Source organism: Cuculus canorus, chromosome 11, assembly GCF_017976375.1.
Source record: "Cuculus canorus isolate bCucCan1 chromosome 11, bCucCan1.pri, whole genome shotgun sequence".
Classification (NCBI taxonomy): domain Eukaryota; kingdom Metazoa; phylum Chordata; class Aves; order Cuculiformes; family Cuculidae; genus Cuculus; species Cuculus canorus.
The window spans coordinates 1997678-2017203 of NC_071411.1; the positions used below are offsets into that span (position 1 = coordinate 1997678).

At 49.3% G+C, this 19526-nt stretch overlaps 1 protein-coding gene across 2 annotated transcripts in view; it reads left to right on the plus strand.

The window, feature by feature from the left end:
- The window catches only part of CACNA2D2 (calcium voltage-gated channel auxiliary subunit alpha2delta 2), a 206675-nt gene that overhangs the window by 70331 nt on the left and 116818 nt on the right, over nucleotides 1-19526 (plus strand). For both annotated transcript variants that reach the window (XM_054076733.1, XM_054076734.1), the window contains exon 3: nucleotides 12857-12973. In XM_054076733.1, the coding sequence (XP_053932708.1) occupies nucleotides 12857-12973 (117 nt within the window). The remainder of the gene's footprint in view (nucleotides 1-12856; nucleotides 12974-19526) is intronic.

Consider the following 19526-nt stretch of genomic DNA (forward strand, 5'->3'; position numbering starts at 1 on the left):
TGCAGATGTCTGGGGTCAGTGGTGACAAATAATGGAGCTTCCTCCCCCTTCCCTCTATCCTTTCTCATTTCCATTATCTGCCTTTTGTAGAGGCTGTAATTTATTGCATTTTGCAACCTTGTAATTTATGGCTTTTTGATAATTCTTTGCGAGCTTTCACAAGTAACAGCTCCATGTACCCCAGTGCATTCCATTGTCACACTTGAGGCTTTCCCACCTCCCCCTGCACTTCCACTCTTTTCTTGTAACTTGCCTGTTTACTCGCTAAATTATTATTGTGCACTCAATAAAAATTGCATTTAAAAAATGATAACTGAAAGGACATTTAACATGGAAAGCACTTAAGCATAATTACGCTATATGCATTACATCATTTCGTGACAGTTAAAAAGTATCTGAACAAGGGTTTTTTTCCTGTTGTTTGGGGCTGCGGAGAGCGGGTGGCTGGCATTTCATCACTTCTGGAATAATATGGGTTTAGTTTCACTCCAGGGGTTTATACTGGGATGCTTCTGTCTTGTTTCACAGGTCTTCTGTATCTCCTGCAGCAATGTAGGGTGAAGAAGTCAGCCCTGTCATTCCAAGGGGTTCCAGCTGGCAGTTTGATAGAGTTTATTCCTAGCTAGAAATCACAGAGTCCCTAGGTTGGAAAAGACCTCTGAGATCAAGTCTAACTGTACCTGTCCACTACTAAACCATCCCTGAGTACTTCATCTGCTCATCTTGTAAGCACCTGTGGGGATGGGGACTCCACCTCCCTGGGCAGCCAGTGCCCAAGAACCCTTCCAGTGAAGCTTTTCCCTAATGTCCAATCTGAACCTTCCCTGGCACAACTTGAAGCTGTTCCCTCTTGTCTTATCTATCACTTGGGTGAAAAGACCAACGCCCACCTCTCTACAACGTCTTTTCAGACAATTGTAGACAGTGATGATGTCTCCCCTCTGCCTACTCTTCTCTACACTGAACAATTGCAGTTCCTTCAGCTGTTCCTCGTAAGACTTGTTCTCCAGACCCTTCACCAGCTTTGCTTTTCTCTGGATGTGCTCCAGCCCTTCAGTGTCCTTCTTGTGAGGGGCCCACAACTGAACACAGGATTTGAGGAGCAGCCTCGCCAGTGCTGAGTGCAGGGGAAGGATCACCTCCCTGGTCCTGCTGGCCACGCTGCGGTGGGGGTAGATTTAGACCAGTGACTTGGAGCAGCTTTGCTGCAACTCTGCTCATCGCTCTTGTCAGCGCCAGGGCTGTGGTAAGGGGGAGGAGGTGACAGCCACCGTGGCAGTGGTTGCACATTGTCTTGCTGGAGACCAGGTTACGGTGAGTGTCAGTGTAGCTCCTCGTAGTGCCTGACAGTGACTTTTTTCTGAAGAACACTGCTGCTGGCTGTAGCCAAGAGCTGAACAGTTAACGTCCTTGCTTTGTGCTGTTCAATGACTTCTACAGAAATGGGAGAAGCGTGCCAACCCCTCATGACCCCACAGTTCATATCCTTACTGGTATGACTATTTGATTATTAGATTACCTGCAAATCGCAGCTCCTTGACCATATGCTGTGCGAAACTTCTCAGCTTAACCCCAGCATCTGTCCCACCCAGCTGTGCGGACTGGGCTGAATACCCGAGCAGATGAGCCCAGCTTCCCAGCCATGGCTGCTTCTCCTGTGCTTTGTCCTGTCCTTTTCATGCCTGCTACCCGGTTCATGTGTATGAAATGCTTCATGGGCGTTGGTGGTGAGACCGCCCCCCCAATCCTGGGTTCAGTTTTGGACCCTGCGCTACAAGATGGACATTGAGGGGCTGTGGTGTGCCCAGAGGGGGCAACAGAGCTGGGGCAGGACCTGGAGCACGGGGATTACGGTGAGCGGCTGAGGAGCCCTGGGTTGTTTTAGCCTGAGAAGAGGAGGTTGAGGGGAGACTTCATCTCTCTACAGCTCCTGAAAGGAGGTTGTGGTGAGGTGAGTGCTGGGCTCTTCTCCCAAAGAAGAACTGGTAGGATGAGAGGAAATGGCCTCAAGTTGTGTGAGGGGAGATTTAGATTGGATGTTAGGGGAAAAGCTCTTTGTTGTAAGAGTGGTGAAGCTTTGGAAGGGGCTGGGATGGATGGATGGTTGGATGGGGCTTTGAGCACCCTGAATAAGCAGGAGGTGTCCTGGCCTACGGCAGGGGTGTTGGAACTGGATAGGCATTAAGGTTCCTTCCAACCCAAACCATTCCATGGTTCTATGGAACAAACCATGATGATGCAAGCCACAGTTCTTATGTTTCCAGGCTGCATATGAGGGATTTCTTGAGCAAGTTGAGATGGAGAGCATATGATGAAGTGCTGAGGGACATGGTTTAGGGAGTGTTAGGAATGGTTGGACTCGATGATCCAGTGGGTCCTTTCCAACCTTGTGATTCTGTGTTCATGAGTTGGAAGGGTTATGGGGCAGTGAGAGGAGCAGGAGAAAATGGAAGTGTGCTTTTATTAAAAAAAGGAGGGGAGGGGGATTGGTGCCAACATGAGAGTCCATAGGGGAACTCCCCTGCATGTCTAGAAACACTGTGTTGCTTTTCTGCAATGGAGGTGTGACTTGCCCTTCAAGTTAATAAACTGTTAATCACTTTATGGGTCATTTCATTCAAAATGCTCACTGAAGTGTCCAGAGGTTGTGATAAGGAGTTCTGTGGACTTGAGCTTTTTTCCTTCTGTTTCTACCAGTGCATGCATAACTAGAAGCCACGCAGAGGCAACAATAACTAATATAGCCAGGAAAGAAATATCCTGGAGAGATTACTCCGTGCCTTTTCAAGGAGGAGAAGGCTTTTTGTGTTGCTTGTATTTTTTTTATGATTTTTCTGAGCTGAGCATAAAAAGGGGTGGGGGGGAAGAAGAGAAGAAATCTATTGACAAAATCCTCATCTGCTTGACAATCAGTCTCACCTGGGAGCTACTCAGTGTTATCTTGGCTTAATTCTTTAGTAAGAATGAAAGAGGCATTAAAAATGGACATCTCTATTGAGAGCACTTAATTCTTGGCAACAAGAGTCAATTATGTCCTATTGAGTGAGCCCCATGCAAAAGCACTTACTTGCAAAATACCTCAGACCTAGAAAAAGGAGGTGGAAGGAGGGCGGAACCCAACGCTGGTGGGAGATGGAGAAGTTCCTGCTTGGCCCTGGATTTGCCCATCGCCCAGCAGAGGAGGTTGGGCTGTGAGGGCTGAGCTGTAGCTGGGTCTGTCGGGGGAAGAGAGCACAGCAATTTTCCTGTGAGCTCAGCAAGAGGGTGGGCACGCACTTGAGACTTCCAATGGGTTTTGTGGCCCAGAGTCAGCTTTTTGTTGGCTTTCCCCCAAATTCTCTTGCACTCATTTCACAACAGATCTTCAGTTTCTGAAGTAACGTTGCTCCTGCTATGCTGAGTGCACTCTGCTCTTGGAGGAGACCGTGCTGGTGTTCTGTTGTGTTGGTTTTGCTTTGGGGTTGTATCAGGACCCTCTTGAGATGCCAGTACTGGTGGTGCAGATGCTCAGGATGAACCCATCTTGAAAGGTGCCTGGCACAAAAGGACCTGGGGGTGATGGTTGACAGTGACAGAACATGAGCCAGCAGTGGCCCAGGTGGCCAAGAAGGTTAACAGCATCCTGGCTTGGATCAGCAGTGGTGGGGCCAGTGGGAGGAGGGAAGGTATTGGATTCAGTTTTGGACCCCTCAATACAAGGAGAACATTGAGGGGCTGGAGTGCATGTGGAGAAGGGGAACGGAGCTGGGGAGGGTTAGGAGTAGGGGTTATGAGAGTGGCTGAGGGAACTTGAGCTGTTTAGTCTGGAGAAGATGAGGCTGAGGGGAGAGACCTCATTGCTCTCTGCAGCTCCATGAAAGGAGCCTGTGGTGAGATGCGTGCTAGGCTCTTCTCCCAAGTAACAAGGGACAGGATGACAGGAAATGGCCTCGAGCTGCATTAGGAAAAACTTCACTATGGAACGTGGTGAAGCACTGTCAGAGGTTGCCCAGGGCGCTGGTGGTGCCTCCATTCCTGGAGGTATTTAAATGGTGTGTAGATGTGGCACTTGGGGACGTGGTTTAGTAGGCATGGCGAGGTGGGGCTGATGGTTAGGCTGGATGACCCTAGGGGTCTTTCCCGACCTTTATGATTCCATGGTTGCCACAGTCTGGGCAGCCAGCATGGGTGTGGAGCTGCTTTGAGCTCAGTCCTAAGAGCTGCTGTCCACGTGGGTCAGACCAACTGCTTCAGACCATGGGATGGTGCTGAGTTTCTCTTTTCAGCAGGAATTGATGCCAGCAGCCCTGATGCCTGTGTTGTTTGGGACATCGGGTACAGGTTCCTTCCAGCTGTGTAAGCCGTGGTGCTGGGTGTGCTGGAAACACGGCATCGATCACTTGAGGCAGAGGATTTTTTTGGTGATGACGATATTTTGATAAGTTGGATGAGGAGACTTATAAATAGTAGGGAAGGGAATGGCAATAAAAGGAGAAGCAAATTGTGAAGCGTGTTTCCTGCAACAATTCTTGTGGCTAATATCTGGTGATGCTTTAAGATGTCTGTTGATCATCCCAACACAGAGATACGCGTGGTCTATATAATTAGATAAGCTTTATTTATGACACTAAACCAAGTCAGCACTGTCGTTTATCAATGTAACTGCAAGCTCGCCGTTCTGTTACGTGGGGGGCTGAATGCTGTGCAGCAGCCTGCAGGGTTGCCCAGCCTGCGGCACTGACCTGGTCTGGGATTTCAAGAGCGAGCAGGGTGCTCCTGCCGTGCCGTGGGCCTTGATGCCCCATCCGCTGGGCTCGCGAGAAGAAGCTGCAAAATAAAACCCTGACGTTTAGAACACGAGACAGAATCCTACAGCTTTGGGAAATGATAGTTTTCTTTTTAGAACTCGTTCTCTATTTTTAGGAGGGAAGTTATTAGGTGCCATTAAAAAAAGCACCTGCTGCATCGCCATCGGATGTCTCGCCGTTTGAGTGGAAATGGCTTGTCTTTAAGAATTCCCAACCCGCTTTCCTTTAAACCAATTGAAGTTGCTTGGGTTTCAGCTTTTGCCACTGCTGTTTCGAGCATTGCTAATTAACATTCTGGGCAAAGGAGTAGGGAAGGGAAATGCTTCTGATTTGTAAATGCCACTTTGCTCTTCAGGCACTATCCCTCTGGGGAGAAGATTTCTTTCTTGTTCTTGTTTCCCCCCTGCTCCTTCCCACTGTCTTGTAGTAAAGCTGATGGATGGGCATATATTTTGCCTTAAGCATATACATAACTCTTTCACTGCGTCTACCTGTGTAACGGCAGGTGGGTCTGTGGCTGTGAGGGTATCCGCCTGCGTGCGGAGGCGCGGATGTGTTTCTTTGAGTGTAGGTGAACCCCTGGCTGCTGTGTGCGAGCCTTTACCAAAGGAGGAGGCTTGTTTCCCATCCTCTCAATGATAAGCTACAAGCAAATAGGGATGAAATCAGAAATTGGCAACACGCTGTCAGGAGGGATTAATTTCTGTCCCTGATTAACTTTATACTGGAACAGCAGGAGACTAATACTTCACCGTACACTGTGCCTGATGCAACCTTTTTTTACACAGAATAGATCTGAATCCATCCCTGGTCCTTTTCTTCCCTGGTTACCTTATCTTGGATTCAAGTGGTGGGGCCATTGCTCTGGATGCATGATGACAGGGCACATATGCATTTCCTAAGGCTGACAGGAAGTACTAAAATATCTGCCAGTGATTTGGGGGTCTGGCTTGAGCCATCAGAGAGTTTTGTTTCTGCTTTAAGGTACCACTCAGTTCCTCGAGGCTCCCGCTGTGCGGTATTGATGCTCTCTGTTCATGTGCCACTTTTCCTCTAGGGCTTCCACCACACTTTGCAAGAATTAACAGTCAATTCTTAAAGAGCAGGAGGTGGGTGAGGCTGTTGAGCCGTGGGAAGGTGATTTGCCCGTGATTGTGCAGGTGGGTCAGTACTGTGCGTGTGGCAAAGGGGGAATGTGGACCAAACCCCCTCTCTCAGCCTTAAGTGCCAGACAGTTGCTCCCCACCTGTACCTAAAGCTTAATTGAGATCGCACGCTGTCGTTGGGAGAGTGCAGATGTGGAGCTGAAATAGTGCTTTGTGTCGAGCTGTGGGGGGCGATTCCGGTAGGAACAGGTGGATCTGGAGCTTGTGCTGAGCATGTGCTGGTGCGCAGGGGAAAGGGCTGGGGCAGCACAGCCCTCGCGTGCTGGGAAAATGCAGGAGAGGGCAAGGCACACGGGGGTGCGAGTGTGTGGGGGTTTATGTGATGATGGTTGAGTAGATTTGAATTGTGGCTGGCTCCGGGGGTGCTGGCTCACTCTGGTCCAGCTCTGGCTTTCACACTACGGGTGCTTCCCTGCACTCTGCTAATCTTGGGGTCACGTCTGGTCCTTCCCATGATGGTGGTGGGCAGCCTTGTGCCTTTCTTGTCACAGGCACAGCTAAATGAGCAGCTGACGGAGAAGGCTGATGCAGGGGGAGGGTAATTTACAGCTCTGCTAAGAGGTCCCCACTGCATTTTCTCTTTAATTTGAAGGGTTCCTCAGGAGGCTGTCAGGGCTGGGATGTGCCGGCTGCACCTGCACCGGCTCTGGGAGGCTGCGTGCTGGTGAATCCTGTGCACAAATACCCTGGAGTGGGGGCCTGCAGCAGCAGGCTGGGTTTAGCAGGCACATCTGGCCAACGGCTGCAGCTTTTCGTTGCCAAAATCACATATTTTGGAGGCTGTGAAGATGAGGAAGGTGGAGGAGCAGGAAAGGGTGGGACACGGCACAGATGGATGCCCTATTGCTGCAGTTTTGCCATTGCACATTGCTGCTAACCTTTACCTCCTGCTCTGTTATTCTGGGTTGCTGCTGCAGCCACTTGTTGTCCTGCTCTAGTCGGCAATCAAATCAGGACCTGGAATCTCAGAATTCCTCAAATCTGCTCCTGCAGTTCCTGTCGGAGCACTCTTGTACTGTTGCTCTGACCTTCACATCAAAACACATGTGCCTTGCTCCATACTTGAGCCTCATTCTCCCTCCTTTTTTATTCTTTGTTGAAATTTCAGTTTTGGGGAGCAGGAAGCATTAGCAGGAGAGAGGATGAGTCTGGAAACGTGTGGAAGAAAGCTGTCTACAAATGTGTTCTTTGTATCCTGGGTGAGGGAACAAGAATCAGCTTTATGAGCCTGTGCCACAGCAGAGACGACTTTATATTAGATGTAGGTAGTGACTTTCTAGCAGACTGGAAAACACTGGAGGACATCAACCAGGGAAGCCTGGTCTCTCCACCACCAGTGGGGGCTTTTGGACAGCATGGGTTAGGTGGGTCCTGCATGAGCCAGAGGGATGGGTTGGACACGTGGGTCTCTTCCCACCTTGCTTCCAACAAGACTGTTCACTTACAGAAATGCTTCCAGTGCTTCAAATTAGGAAGAAAAGCTTGCAAACATGAATCCCTGAAGATCAGAGAAAACCCCCAAACTTGCGTCAGAAGGTAAATCAAGAGAATTTCGAAGTTGCTATTTCTAAAAGTTCAATTTCTTGAAAATAGATCATTACTCTGCAGAAAACTGGAGGGGTAACTGTTGACAGTGCTGAGTTAATGCTGGCCTAGATTTTAGTCCTCCAGCTCTAATAACAGATTTAGTCTTAATTCCATGTCAATAGAGTTATCCCACATTTACATCCCTGCAGCTGAGAGCTGAGTTTGGCCAGTGGTAGCGATCGCTAACAGCAAAAGGCAGGGCGAGGTGAATGTTACTGATTTCCTTGTGTAGTTAGAAGAAAGCCTGCAAAGTGTCTGAGCTTCAGTGTTAGAGGCTGCCTGGCACAGCCGTTTTCCACAGCCTTCCTGCAAGAAGCAGCAGCTTTTCTGGCACAAAAGGTAAAGCTGTTTTGGGAAAGAGACCCAGTTGTTTGTTTGAAGGTCAAGTCATTGGGGATCTGAGATCTTGCATCACTCAAAGCAGAGCTTGAAGGGAATGGGGAGCAGCCTTTGCCTGGCTGCGGCAGCCCTGCCCTGGGCATCGCTGCTGGTGGTGTGTGTTGGCAAAAGGGGCTGGAGCAGTGCCTTCCATCTCAGCTCGTGGCAGTGCTGGTCCCTTCCTCATCCTTCTCACTGGAGCAACACCTTCCATCTCCGTTCATGGCAGTGGTGGTCCCTCATCCTCCTCTCTGCTATGGGAAGTGGGTCCATTGAGGTCACCTTTTCAGTCTTTATTAGCTTTTGTAGTTTTGGTGTCTTAAACATTTAGAAAAGTAGCTTAGTAAAGGAAAACAAAGGTTTAAACCATTTAGCAGCTGAGGGAAAGGCAGAGATGCAGCCATGCGGAGTCCAGAGGTCACCTGAAAAGTGGAGAAATTTCTTGCTTTATCTTTCCCTAACCATAGAATCATGGAATAGTTTGAGTTGGAAGGGATCTTAAAGATCATGTAGTTCCAACCCCCCTGCAGTGGGTGAGGACATCTCACTAGTTCATCATCTTCTCCCATTCATCTCATCCAGGCACCTCTGAAGCCGTCAGCACCAGCACAAGCCCTCGCTCCCTGCCCGGGCTTCCTGCTCCATTCCCCCTCTCCTCCAAACCCTCCTTTGGTGTCCCCTTCCTCCCGACGGCTGCTCTCCTGCTGGGTCTGGGGTTGTGCTTCAGCAGAGCGTGTGCCTGTCTGCCTGAGAGCACTTTCACATCTTTTAGTTAAATTGATGTTCCATTCCCAAATCGATTTTAATCCTTGCTTATAGGTAAACCAGTGGAAAACTGAGTTCTGTTAAACCAATTGAAGTCAAGCATGTATTTGTGGAAGAGCTTCTTGCGGAAGGATTTGTACTGCTGTATCAAGGCAGCTTTTGATCTGACCTATCCCCTGCTTTGCTACAACGCTATTTTACTCTCTTGGGGGCAATGGGGTAAAAACAGTGCAATCCATAGCATGGAGGCACCGATTCTGATAGAAACAGTGTAAAGCTGAATTATAAGTGGAATAGTACATCTTAGTCTGTGGCAGCGTTCCTCCTAGGATGCACCTGGAGTATTCTAGGTGCAATTTTAACGATGCTGATCTCAATTATGGCTTAGGTATGGTGTGGTTCAACTCTTCAGCGTATATCCTGAAGGAAAGCAGTCGAGGTACCTTTTAAAAAGGTTTTCCTTACTAAAGCTTTTGTTGCCTGCCTTGCCGGAGAGCAGCCGGAGCCAAGGATTGGGTTGGAGGGGTTTGTTTCATTTCTATTTTACTGTACAGGTGTGTATTTTTAGAGATCGTGTACTTTCTAAATGCGTTTGGGTGTTTGTCCAAGATGCTGTGGCTGTTCTCTCGCTCTCGCGGCGGGCTCTGGGGGGCTTGTCCCCTGACCTGGCAGCAAAGCCCCCGCCATCCAGGCGGCTGTGTGCTGCAGAGGAGTGCCTGGGCTGAGCTCCCATCTTGGTTGATACCTTACGTTTTCAACCACATGATGATTTATTTGTACAATGCTTTATCTGGAAGGAGAAGCCTTGAGTTTGAAGTTGTGTGGTATTGAATTACTTCACAGAAGATTCACTCTGTAGATGCCCAGGCAGGTCTGCTGCTCTCAGAGCTCCCTGTACAAGGGTTTGGGCTCCTGAAGGCTAAAAGCAGCTCTCCAGGCCAGGAGAGGTTTTCTATAATCCAGGCTAACTGTGCTTAGCCCTTTATCCCTGTCTACTAGCTAAATTGTGTAGCAGTCTCAGGTTTGCTTTGGGGCTGGTGGGTCTGGAGATTCAGCTGGAGAGGCTCGTGATCCCGGGCTCAGCAGGTCCAGCCAGTGCCGCAGAGAGTGGAAGATGTCAGTGCCAGAGCAGCTTCACCTCTCCCTCCCTGGAAGCACAGGCTGCCTTCCCTCTTGTCCCCCCGCCTCCTCTGTGGTGCTGCTGCCTTTTAGCAGGCTCTTTAGCGGAGGAAGGAGACCTTAATTCTATGGTTTGTTTGCTTCAATTATAGCTGACCATCCCTGAGGAGCAGCTAAACTGCACGCTTCCCTGTCCTGTTTCTGCAGGAGAGCTGTGAAGAGCTGCTCAGAGGGTCCTTGCTTTTTATTAGGTAGGTGGAAGGAAGGAGCGCAGCAGGGAAACGGCACTGTGTGAGCGGAGAGGGAGAGGGGTGAGTAAATGTCAAGCTGTTTGCCTCCTGCTTGAGCACATCCGCAGGCTGCGGGAGCAGTGGCTCTCGCTGAGGACAAGGCAGAGGTTGTGGCAAGGGGCAGGGTGGCTCTGCGGCAGCCTGGGCTGTGCTCGCACAGCCGTGTCCTCGAGGCTGGTGGCTTCCACTCTGCAGCTCTGGGCGTGGGGATGGGGTAGATTTGCAAAGCCCTCGCAGGACTGCAGCACCGCTGCTCCCCTGCTTCTGCTTCCCTTCTCCACCTTCCCCCTCTGCTGACTCCTTGACAGGGACAACGGGGATCTAGCACCTTCCTGGCTGGTGGCGGCTTCGTCAGACAGCCATCCCCATGCCCTCTGCCAGCCCCCATCCCCCTCGTCCCTGTAGCGGAGTCGGATGCGCTCCATACAGCGTGGCAGAGGCAGCCCCAATTGTCCTGGCGGGCTGTCAGCGAGGCCGCTATCACTCTTGTCACTGCCTGCTTGATTATCCCTGACGCGGTGCCGAGGCTGACATCCTCCTAATGTAATATAGACACCACAATGATTACCATCGTTGCAAGAACTATAAGCACCAGACGATGAAATTTAACAACAGTAGGTGCAGCCAGGATGAGGAGCGAGATGGAAATCGTGCTGTCTCCACACTCTGCTTGTGGCTCTGAGCAGTCTCCATCTTCCGGCAGAATCTCTGAGGTTTTGCGTTCCTGTTCCTTTCTGCTACCCAGCCATGGTGCTCCTTGCTTGGCCTGGACCACCTCGCGGTGCACTTGCCGGTCATTTATGTTACTGAATGACTCTTTTCTGGCCTCCCTCTTTGTTGGAGGGGTCTGCTCAGTGTGTCTGAGGCACGAGTGAGTCTAGAGGATTCCCACTGTCCCTCATCAGTGATACCCCGAGCCATGGGGGAATGGTAGGACCCCACCATAGGTGGAATGAAATGGCACTAAAAATGGGTCACACTGCTGCTTGTCTGGTGGAGACCAAGAGATCCCAAAGCTCCGGAAGAAGCCCTAGATGAGCATCTGAGCAAGCAGTGTCCCTAAGGGCAGTTCCTGCTGCAGTATTTGTTGTACCAAACAATGCCCTTAGCAGAGGTCACCGTGTGAAGCTGATCAGCACTGGTCTGGCTTGTGGGAAATTGAAGTATTCCCCTGAGCAGAGGACTTTCCTGCTCAGCACAGAATCATAGAATAGTTTGGGTTGGGAGAGACCTCAAAGCCCATCCAGTTCCAGCCCTGCAGCGTGGGCAGGGACACCTCCCACTGGCTCAGGGGCTCCAAGCCCCATCCAACCTGGCCTGGAACCCCTCCAGGGATGGGGCAGCCCCCACTGCTCTGGGCACCCTGGGCCAGGGCCTCCCCACCCTCAGCGTGAAGGATTTCTTCCCGATGTCTAATCGAAATCCTTCTCCTCCAGGCTGCCAGCACAGCTGGGTGTGATGGACCTACATGGAATCTGAAGCAGTGGTTTCTTGACTCAGAGGTCACTGCTGTTGCAGATTTCAAGCCCAGGTCCCAGAGCACTGGATCACAGCAGAATTTCAGAGAACGGCTTGCTGCTCTGGACAAAATTGAAGGCTTTTGCCATTGCTGTGGGAAGTTTGGGTCAGAAAATCCTCCCTTTGATTCAGCTCAAGGAAAAACCCAATATGGGAAATGTCACCTTAGATAAGAGAAACCCAGCCAAGTTCTGAACAACCTGAAGCAAATCACTACAGTAGAGCGCGTGAAGCTATCTTAATTGCCTGGAGCAAAACCATTCATCCCCCTGCCTGTCTGGTACGTTCTGGTGCTTGTCTGGTCACTGTTAATTCACGCTGGACTGTTCTAATTAATGCCAATGAACTGTGCAGGCTGGAAGACCGCAGAGCTCTGCAGCTGCGGAGAGGGCTGGAGGAACATCTCCTGCTTTCTTCTCCCTTGTGGACAGGCACTTTTTCTGCCTGTAACCAATAGGAGCCAATTTTCTGTTTCATAATAGGAAAAGGCTCGTGTCAGAATGCCCTCCTTACCCAGAGCTTTCTCCTTGAAGATTGCTCCTCTTTGCTTTCCTAATTGCCGCTGCTCAGCTGGATGTAGTGCTTGCCTTCCAAATGCCTTATTTTGTTATGCTGTTAACTTAGCAAAGGGGAAGAAAAGAGTGTATGTTGAGCTTTCCTTGTTTTAACCCTTCCTGTGCTGATGTTGTTATTGGCAATCCATACTTTTCAATCTGAAGCTCAGGGTTTGATGCAGCTCTGATGTGAAGGCCTAGAAATCAGTTCTGCTGGAGTCTGAGAATGCCTCTAAAGTGTGTTCTCTTACTAAAGCATCCTCTTTGGAGTCACTGTTCTCTCATAATGGTCACGTATAATCATAGAATGGTTTGGGACCTTGAAGCCCATGCGGTTCCAAACCCCTGCCATGGGCAGGGACATCTCCTGTGCTGCCGGTTTGGCTCCACAGAGGCACGGGATGGGTGGCGTCATAGGCAGCTCAGATCTGAGCGAGGTGGGGTACTCATAACCTGCAAGCAGGAAGGAAGGCAGCTACAAAGCCAATGGTGTGGGCAGCAGGTTGAATGCAATTTTTTTTTTGTGATGGTAAAGCCTTTCTTCCCTTGTTCCACTCATTTCCAGAGCTTCTATTGTTACCTAATCCACGTTGCTAAAATTCTTCTGTGTCAGAGGATCAGCTTTTTTGTGGGAAGACTGCTGTACCTCTCTAATATTGCCTGTCTTCCTTTCTCTTGTTTTCCCTTCACAGATCTACAATGAGAACAGAAACCTGTTTGAAGTCAAGGAGAACGTGCCTAGGAAATTGGTGGAGAAGGTCGCAGGGGACATCGAGAGCCTCTTGGCCAAGAAAGTCCGTGCCCTAAAGGTAAGAGGATGGGTTGTGTGCCACCCTTTGGGTATGTTCAGTATAAAGCAGAGGGGTGGTGCTGGCGTAGCATCATGGTCTCAGTAATTCCAATGGCTGCGTGGCCTCCTCTGGGAGCTGCATCCTGCGGTTATGCAGATTCACATGGAGCGTGTTTGGGGCAGGAGGGGAGGATGTATCATGTGAGGACCTGCTATAGGTATTGCCTTGCTTTTTCACTCCTCCCACTGTCATTTGAACACCTGAAGGTACTGCTAGAAGAATGCAAGAGACAACAAAAGCCTGGCAGCAAATTTAACCCCGTCGTTTAATTGGGGGTGCAGTGAGCAGGAGCAAAGGTACAGTGATGTCCCTGCGATAGCTCACGGAAGTGTTTTAGACAAGTAGGGTTTTTTTCCGTGTTTAGAAGAGGATCCACTGAAATGTTTGTGCTGGTACTTGAACTCTGGAACTGACTATGTGAGTTGCCCTCATGGGTACCTGTGTACTCTTCCAACCTATTGTCCTATTTTATAGCTGTCCATTTAAAATGAATGTATTTTATCTGTAGTGTAGTGAGGTAACCTGCTTGTGGTGCCAGAAGTTAATTGCAAGCTTGGTAGGCACCTAGACAACGTGTGGCGTCTGGGATGGGTGGGATAACATTGGTGATGCAACAAGGCTGTGCTAAGTGGGTTCTGCTGTGCTGTTTGACTTCCAGCTCATCAGTCGCTGTGGTTTCCCTCGCCCTTCGCTCTGACTCAGACTTGCAAAGGGTTTGTGCACCTTGTGGTGCAAGGTCAAGGATAGGACTGGTGCTTGTGGGACAAATAACCTTGTTAGTCTTCCAGTTTGACTTTCTTTTTGTTGTTTTGGTTGGTGTGCTGTTAGGGGCTTGCCTGATGCTGGACCTGATGCTGAGGAGCGATTCTGGCAGCACTGCCAGATAGATAACGAGTGCTCGCTACTGTTTTATTGTAGTGGAAACAATGATCCGTTGACCTGAATTAGTCCCTTGAACAGGACTCCTTCAGAGTGCAGTTCCAGATGGAGCAGCCTCCTGGGTGCAGGTTGAAAGTAAATCCTTGGCATCTTGGATTGGTGGTACTGCCAGCACAATCTGGAAATGGAGAAGTTGATGGGAGGAGGAGAAATTGCATCTTCTGAATTTCTTCCACGTTGTGCTAAGCTCCTTTGAAGCAGTGAAGGCTCCATAACTCCTTCTGCTCTCGTGCCTGTGTTTTCTTCTGTCTAAACTCTCCCCTTAATTGAATCATCTCTCCTGGAGTCATTTCCCCCCTTCTCTCATGACTCATGAATGCGATGATGACTTCTTGAAATACATTTTTCAGCCTCTGAGTCAGGTGGGACTCCATGCATCAGCGAGGGCAGGTGAGGAAGGAGAAATGGATCCTCTTCTTGAAGTATCAATTGCTGTGTCACTCACATACTCTACTGAAAAGATGTATCCCTGTCTCCTTGGCTGCAGGAGAGAGAAGGGATATTGTCTGCTTTGGTGAGGCTTTGTAGGAAGGTGCTAGCTAGCTTTTGGGCTCACATGATGGATGCACGCTTTGAGTGTTGTTCTGATTAGATGATGATTCAGTCCAGCCATCAGAAAGTCTGTTTTCTTCTGTTTCAAAGTGAAAATATTAGTGTCTTTATTAAAGCTAGGTTGTGTGCAGAACACTTATCAATAATACAGTGTTTTACCTTGCATATTGCATTTCTGAGAAGCAGAAATCAAGCCTATGGAAACGATACTGGTCTCTCTGGCCCCGATGGCCACGGTGTAGTGCTCTGCTGCGGGTCTGGCACTGTAAGGACACTGATTTCACACACGCTTTTTGGGCGAGTGCTGGAGCCAGGGGTGTGTAACAAAGAGAATAATAGCTTCCTAAAATAAATCTTCTATAAGGAGCCGGTTATTTGGGGGCCATCCCTCCCTTTGTCCCAGAGCATCATGACTGATGATTCTCTCATCATGGGACAGAAAACTTCCTAGGAAGATCTTTCTGCAATCCTGACCTGTTACAGCTGGTGCCTGAGAAGAGCATCCACAGGAGGCTCCTGGGGGACTCTTACCCCGTGTTCCATGCTGCAGTCTATTTTGATCATGGAATTTCATCATCACCAACTGACCTTTTGCGCAGCATCTTCCACTGTCCTTTTTCTGTGACTTCATTGCTTTAACCTGCCCTCGCAGTTGTCTTTTATGCTGTGTTTGTCCCGTGCAGGGACAGGAGCTGGACTCGGTCCTTGTGGGTCCCTTCCAACTCTTTAGGATTCTCTACATACAGTGTTTGTGTATTTTACAGATAGGTGCACCAAATCTATTACAGATGCACGTGCTTCATGACTGGCCATGACAAAGCTTACCAGTGGTTAATGCAAAAGTTTATTCCAGTCTTGTGGCATTTAGCTGCGTATTTTTGTTGCTGTGCATTTAGCTCCAGTGTGGGATGAGCACTGTGGGAGGAAAGGAGAGGTTTGGTAGGAAGGGTTCAGTGCTCCTGGTCCTTCGGCTAAGGTATAGGAGCTCCCAATGTATTTCACAGAAGATTTTCTTGTGGCAAGAGTAGGGAAACCTACACTTGGCATTAGATGTTTCTTTTTGGCAGAGAAATGAATTTAAAGGACAAGACTGGGGATTTTCTGTGTTTTGAAAGCATCTGGCTGGGTTTCCTGGGGCTGCAGAGCCTTGGGGAACATGGCCATAGGAGTTTGTGGCATTCCCATTGTCTTTTGCCTTGGATCCTAGGGGAAGATGGCTGGAAGATCTGGGATTCAGTGCACAGCAAAGAGTTGATCTGGAGATGAGTAAGGCTTGGGTTTTCTTACTGCCTGAAGCGAATTTCTCAGTTTTGCCTCTGATTTCCACCTCCTCGCTTGGTTTTGTTTTTTCCCACTCACTGGCATCTTTTCCTTGCGTGTTCCTCCTGATGTGACGGTGCAGTTGGTACTTGGCTGTGCTTCGAGATCCTCTGATGGAGGGCAAGATGGGAGTTTGGCACATGACCACAAAGCACTTCCCAAGCCCACTTCTCGGGGGTGAGAGCTGGTCAGCAGGGGCTTCGTAGGAGGCGGGAGCTCCAGCTGGTTGTGCTTTTAGTCCCGGCTGGATGCTCAGTGCATTACTGTCCAGCTGGGACACGTTCCAAGCTCCATTTATGGCTGGCGCAAGCACACATCAAGAGTGCAGAGGGGATTTAATTGGACAGGTTTATCCCTTTAACAATTCTGATAGCCCTGAGATATCCCTTGCAGGTATGTGGTGAACAGAGTCTTTATCAGCTCTTCTGCTCCCTGATAGGGACAATAAAAGATTTCACTTGTCTAAAAAGCTGCAAAAATTGGCATGCAGCAAAGCATCTCTCAGCCCAGTTCAGAGCATCTCCTCACTCTCTCCTCTCTCCGTGGCAGAGGTGTTGACCCCTGTCACTGTGTGGGCTGGTGGGAAATCAGCAGTGCAGGTACAGTGGCTTTCTCTTCCCTCCTTTGCTGTTGAGGGTATTGTCCTCTGGTCTTGGTGGCATGTGGCCTTCAAGGGGATCAGCACCTAACAGGACCTGAGACCTGACACTGTGCTGGATTTCTCCTGCACTGGTGGCAGCGCAAGGTCCCATCTTGCTGCCCAGCTGAACAGTCTGAAGCAAGTTCTTCCAGGCACTTGATGGCCAAGGGGAGGGATCCTAGGACTGAAGAGAGGGTTTCTCCCGAGTGGCAGCTTATCAGCATTGGGTTTGGGTGGCACCATGTGGTACTGCACATGTAACCATGCTGGGTTTTCCCACTGTGGTGGGATACGGCCCTGGATTTTACCTGGTGGGGGTGTCTGGGTGTGTCAGAAGGCCACCAGTGGTCACACCTTGACCTGCTGGGTCCCAGAGTAGTGTCCAGGCTAAGGGATGTGTTACCTGTCTCACTTAGGCAGCAAAAGAGGAAGGAAAGGTGGAATAAACATAGCTCAAGTGATAGCTTAAACATAGCTTAGATGTGGGACTTCATTGCCGCACATGCGTCTGCTCCATTCCAGCCACATGGCTACAGACAGGAGCTTTTGAGTTCATGGAGGAAGGACCCCCAACCAACCTCAACCTTGTGCATGCTGAAGTACAAACCAGTTAAAGGTATGAACTCCGTGCTTTAATTCATAGTGATAAAGCCATCCATCTTCCCGCTTCCTTGTTAATTGCTGGTTGGTGGCTTATATTTTGAACTCTGGTTTTGATTCACTCCTAATCAAATCCTGACTGTCCCCATGTATGTGTGTATTTATTCATTTGTGTGTGTGCGTGTGTCTTCTCCTGCCTCACAATTGTTCTTGCGCTGGACCTGCTCCAGTAATCCAATTTTAATCCAATCTCCGAGGTCTGGAATTCTAATTTACAGATTGCAGAGGGGAACTTAACAATGCCCACGCACCAGGATGGGGGTTTATTGTCTAATCTAATCAGGGACAATCAGATGTTTGTAACAAGTGTATCAGAACTCTATTGGGCCGGTTTGCTGAGCAATGTAACCAGCTTTCTCAATAGCACTAACACGATTTAGGGCTTCCTGCACTCTCATGCAGATTATGTTGAACGTTTCCCTTTCTTCTCCTAAGAACGCTTGGCAGGAACCCAACGCAATGGGCTTTACGACTTTGTAAGCTGCTTGGTGAACTCTGTGGAGGTTTGCGAGGGCGCAGGGGCTCCTGCTGCTGCCTCCCTGTCACCACCGCACGCTGGAGGGCTCCTGGGATGATCCCCTTTGGGGGCACCCGGGTGAGGTGCAGACTCGGTATCTTAAATACATCTGAAGTCACGGATGGGGAAGTGACAAGCGATGGTCCCAACCTGTTAAAATGTTCCGTGAGTCTCCGTAGCGGGTCACTGACCCTGTGCGTGTGCTGTCAGCCTTCAGCGCCGCAGGCTTGTCAGGCTGTTGGCAAAGAACAAATGAAGATACCTTTGTCCTCTTTTGCCCTTGGTAGATTAAGGCAGTTGTTTCTGGGTATTCGCTCTAAGAAGTTTGGGTGGTTGAGAAGAGAAGCCTCTCTTGAATTTTCTGGGATGCCCTCCCAGGGCCTGGAGTGAAAGAGGAGGCAAAACCAGTTCTGTAAATAAACCATTGTCTGGTAGCATTCTGAAGCCCAGAGTGGAGTTTCCTTACGTTTCCTGAGCACATAAATGGCTTCCTGACTTTCCCCTTCTCAAAAATGAATGTATTCTTCCAACTCCTTATCCTGGCAACAAGCTGTCAGCCAGGAGGAGAACTTCCACTGCTTCTCACCTTCAGGTCTGCAGCACTTAGCTCTGCCTCTGCCTAGGGATTTATTTTAGACTTACGGCTAACTCCGTGCCCCAAAGCATCTTCCCTTTGGCAGGCTTGATGTGCTTCACCCATCCCCGAGGCAGGCACCTCAAGGGGAGCAGTGTTGCGTGCGGGGCGAAGGCTCGTGATCTGGGGTCACACAGCAGCACTGGGAGCTTTAGCTGGGCTTTTAGACTGAGCAAAGCTCGCCCTCGCGCCCGCTCCGAGTGCTGCCGGGCTGGTTCGCACGCACAGGGAGCAGGGCTGTGAACTCCCTGTAGTGGGAACTAACCTTGCTTTGAGGGTTTAATAGCTCTGCTTGGTCCTTACCCTCTCGAGCGCCTGAGATCTGGCAGGGCTGCCTTATTCTCTAAGGGGATGTGTTTGGGGGTGGTTGAAAGGGTAAAAGATGATGGGTAAGGCTACAAGTCTGTCTGCATAGCTAGACTTAAAAATGGTGAGCGATGTAGTAGAGGAAGGGGTCTCCATGGGAATTGATGCTAGGGAAGAGAATTGCCATTTAGTTCTTTATAAAATCAACCTTTAAACATGGTTGGGAAGACACATTTGCTATGATAGCAAAATAAAAGGAACCATGTCACTGAAAAAAGGATTTATTTGAATTTCCTTGGTTAGTTTTCGGTGTGAGAAAATGCATTTCCATGGCAGTTCGGTACCTAGAGTTGCTTCTGCGCCCTGTCCTCTGGCTTCATAATCTGTATGTGGTGGGAGAGAGCGAGGGGAAGATCTCCATTTCCTTGGGGAGTGCGTACCTTTGTGCTTATGGATCTGCTCTCTGTGCTGCTGTACACCCCTGAAGAGCTTTCTGAAGCTCAAGATCTTAGGCAGAAAAGGCTCCCACCAATTTATTCTCTTATTTCATGTTTTTCTCCCTGAATGTTTGAAATGCATCATCTGGGATGGAAGGTTCTTCTATTGAATGGGAGTAATTGACCTGGGAAGAAAACCCAAATCATTTCAAATTCAATTCAGGTAGAATGAAAATTATTTTTAAGAGTTTCATCCCCCAGTTGAACTAAAAATCGATTATTTGTATAGCTCTGTTTATGGACAAGTAGTGAAGTTAAGGACTCTAATGATTGAGGGGGTGGAGGCTTGGTCCTGCAGGTTAATAGACTTGCATGAAGCTTTTTTTCTCTAAAAAGCTCTCTTCAAATCCCACCTTCTTTTACTAAAGAAAGTGGATTTGGCAAGTCTGACTTCTGCAGCCCACGAAACCCAGATCAGCTTTGGCACAGTTTGTTGCAGCAGGTCT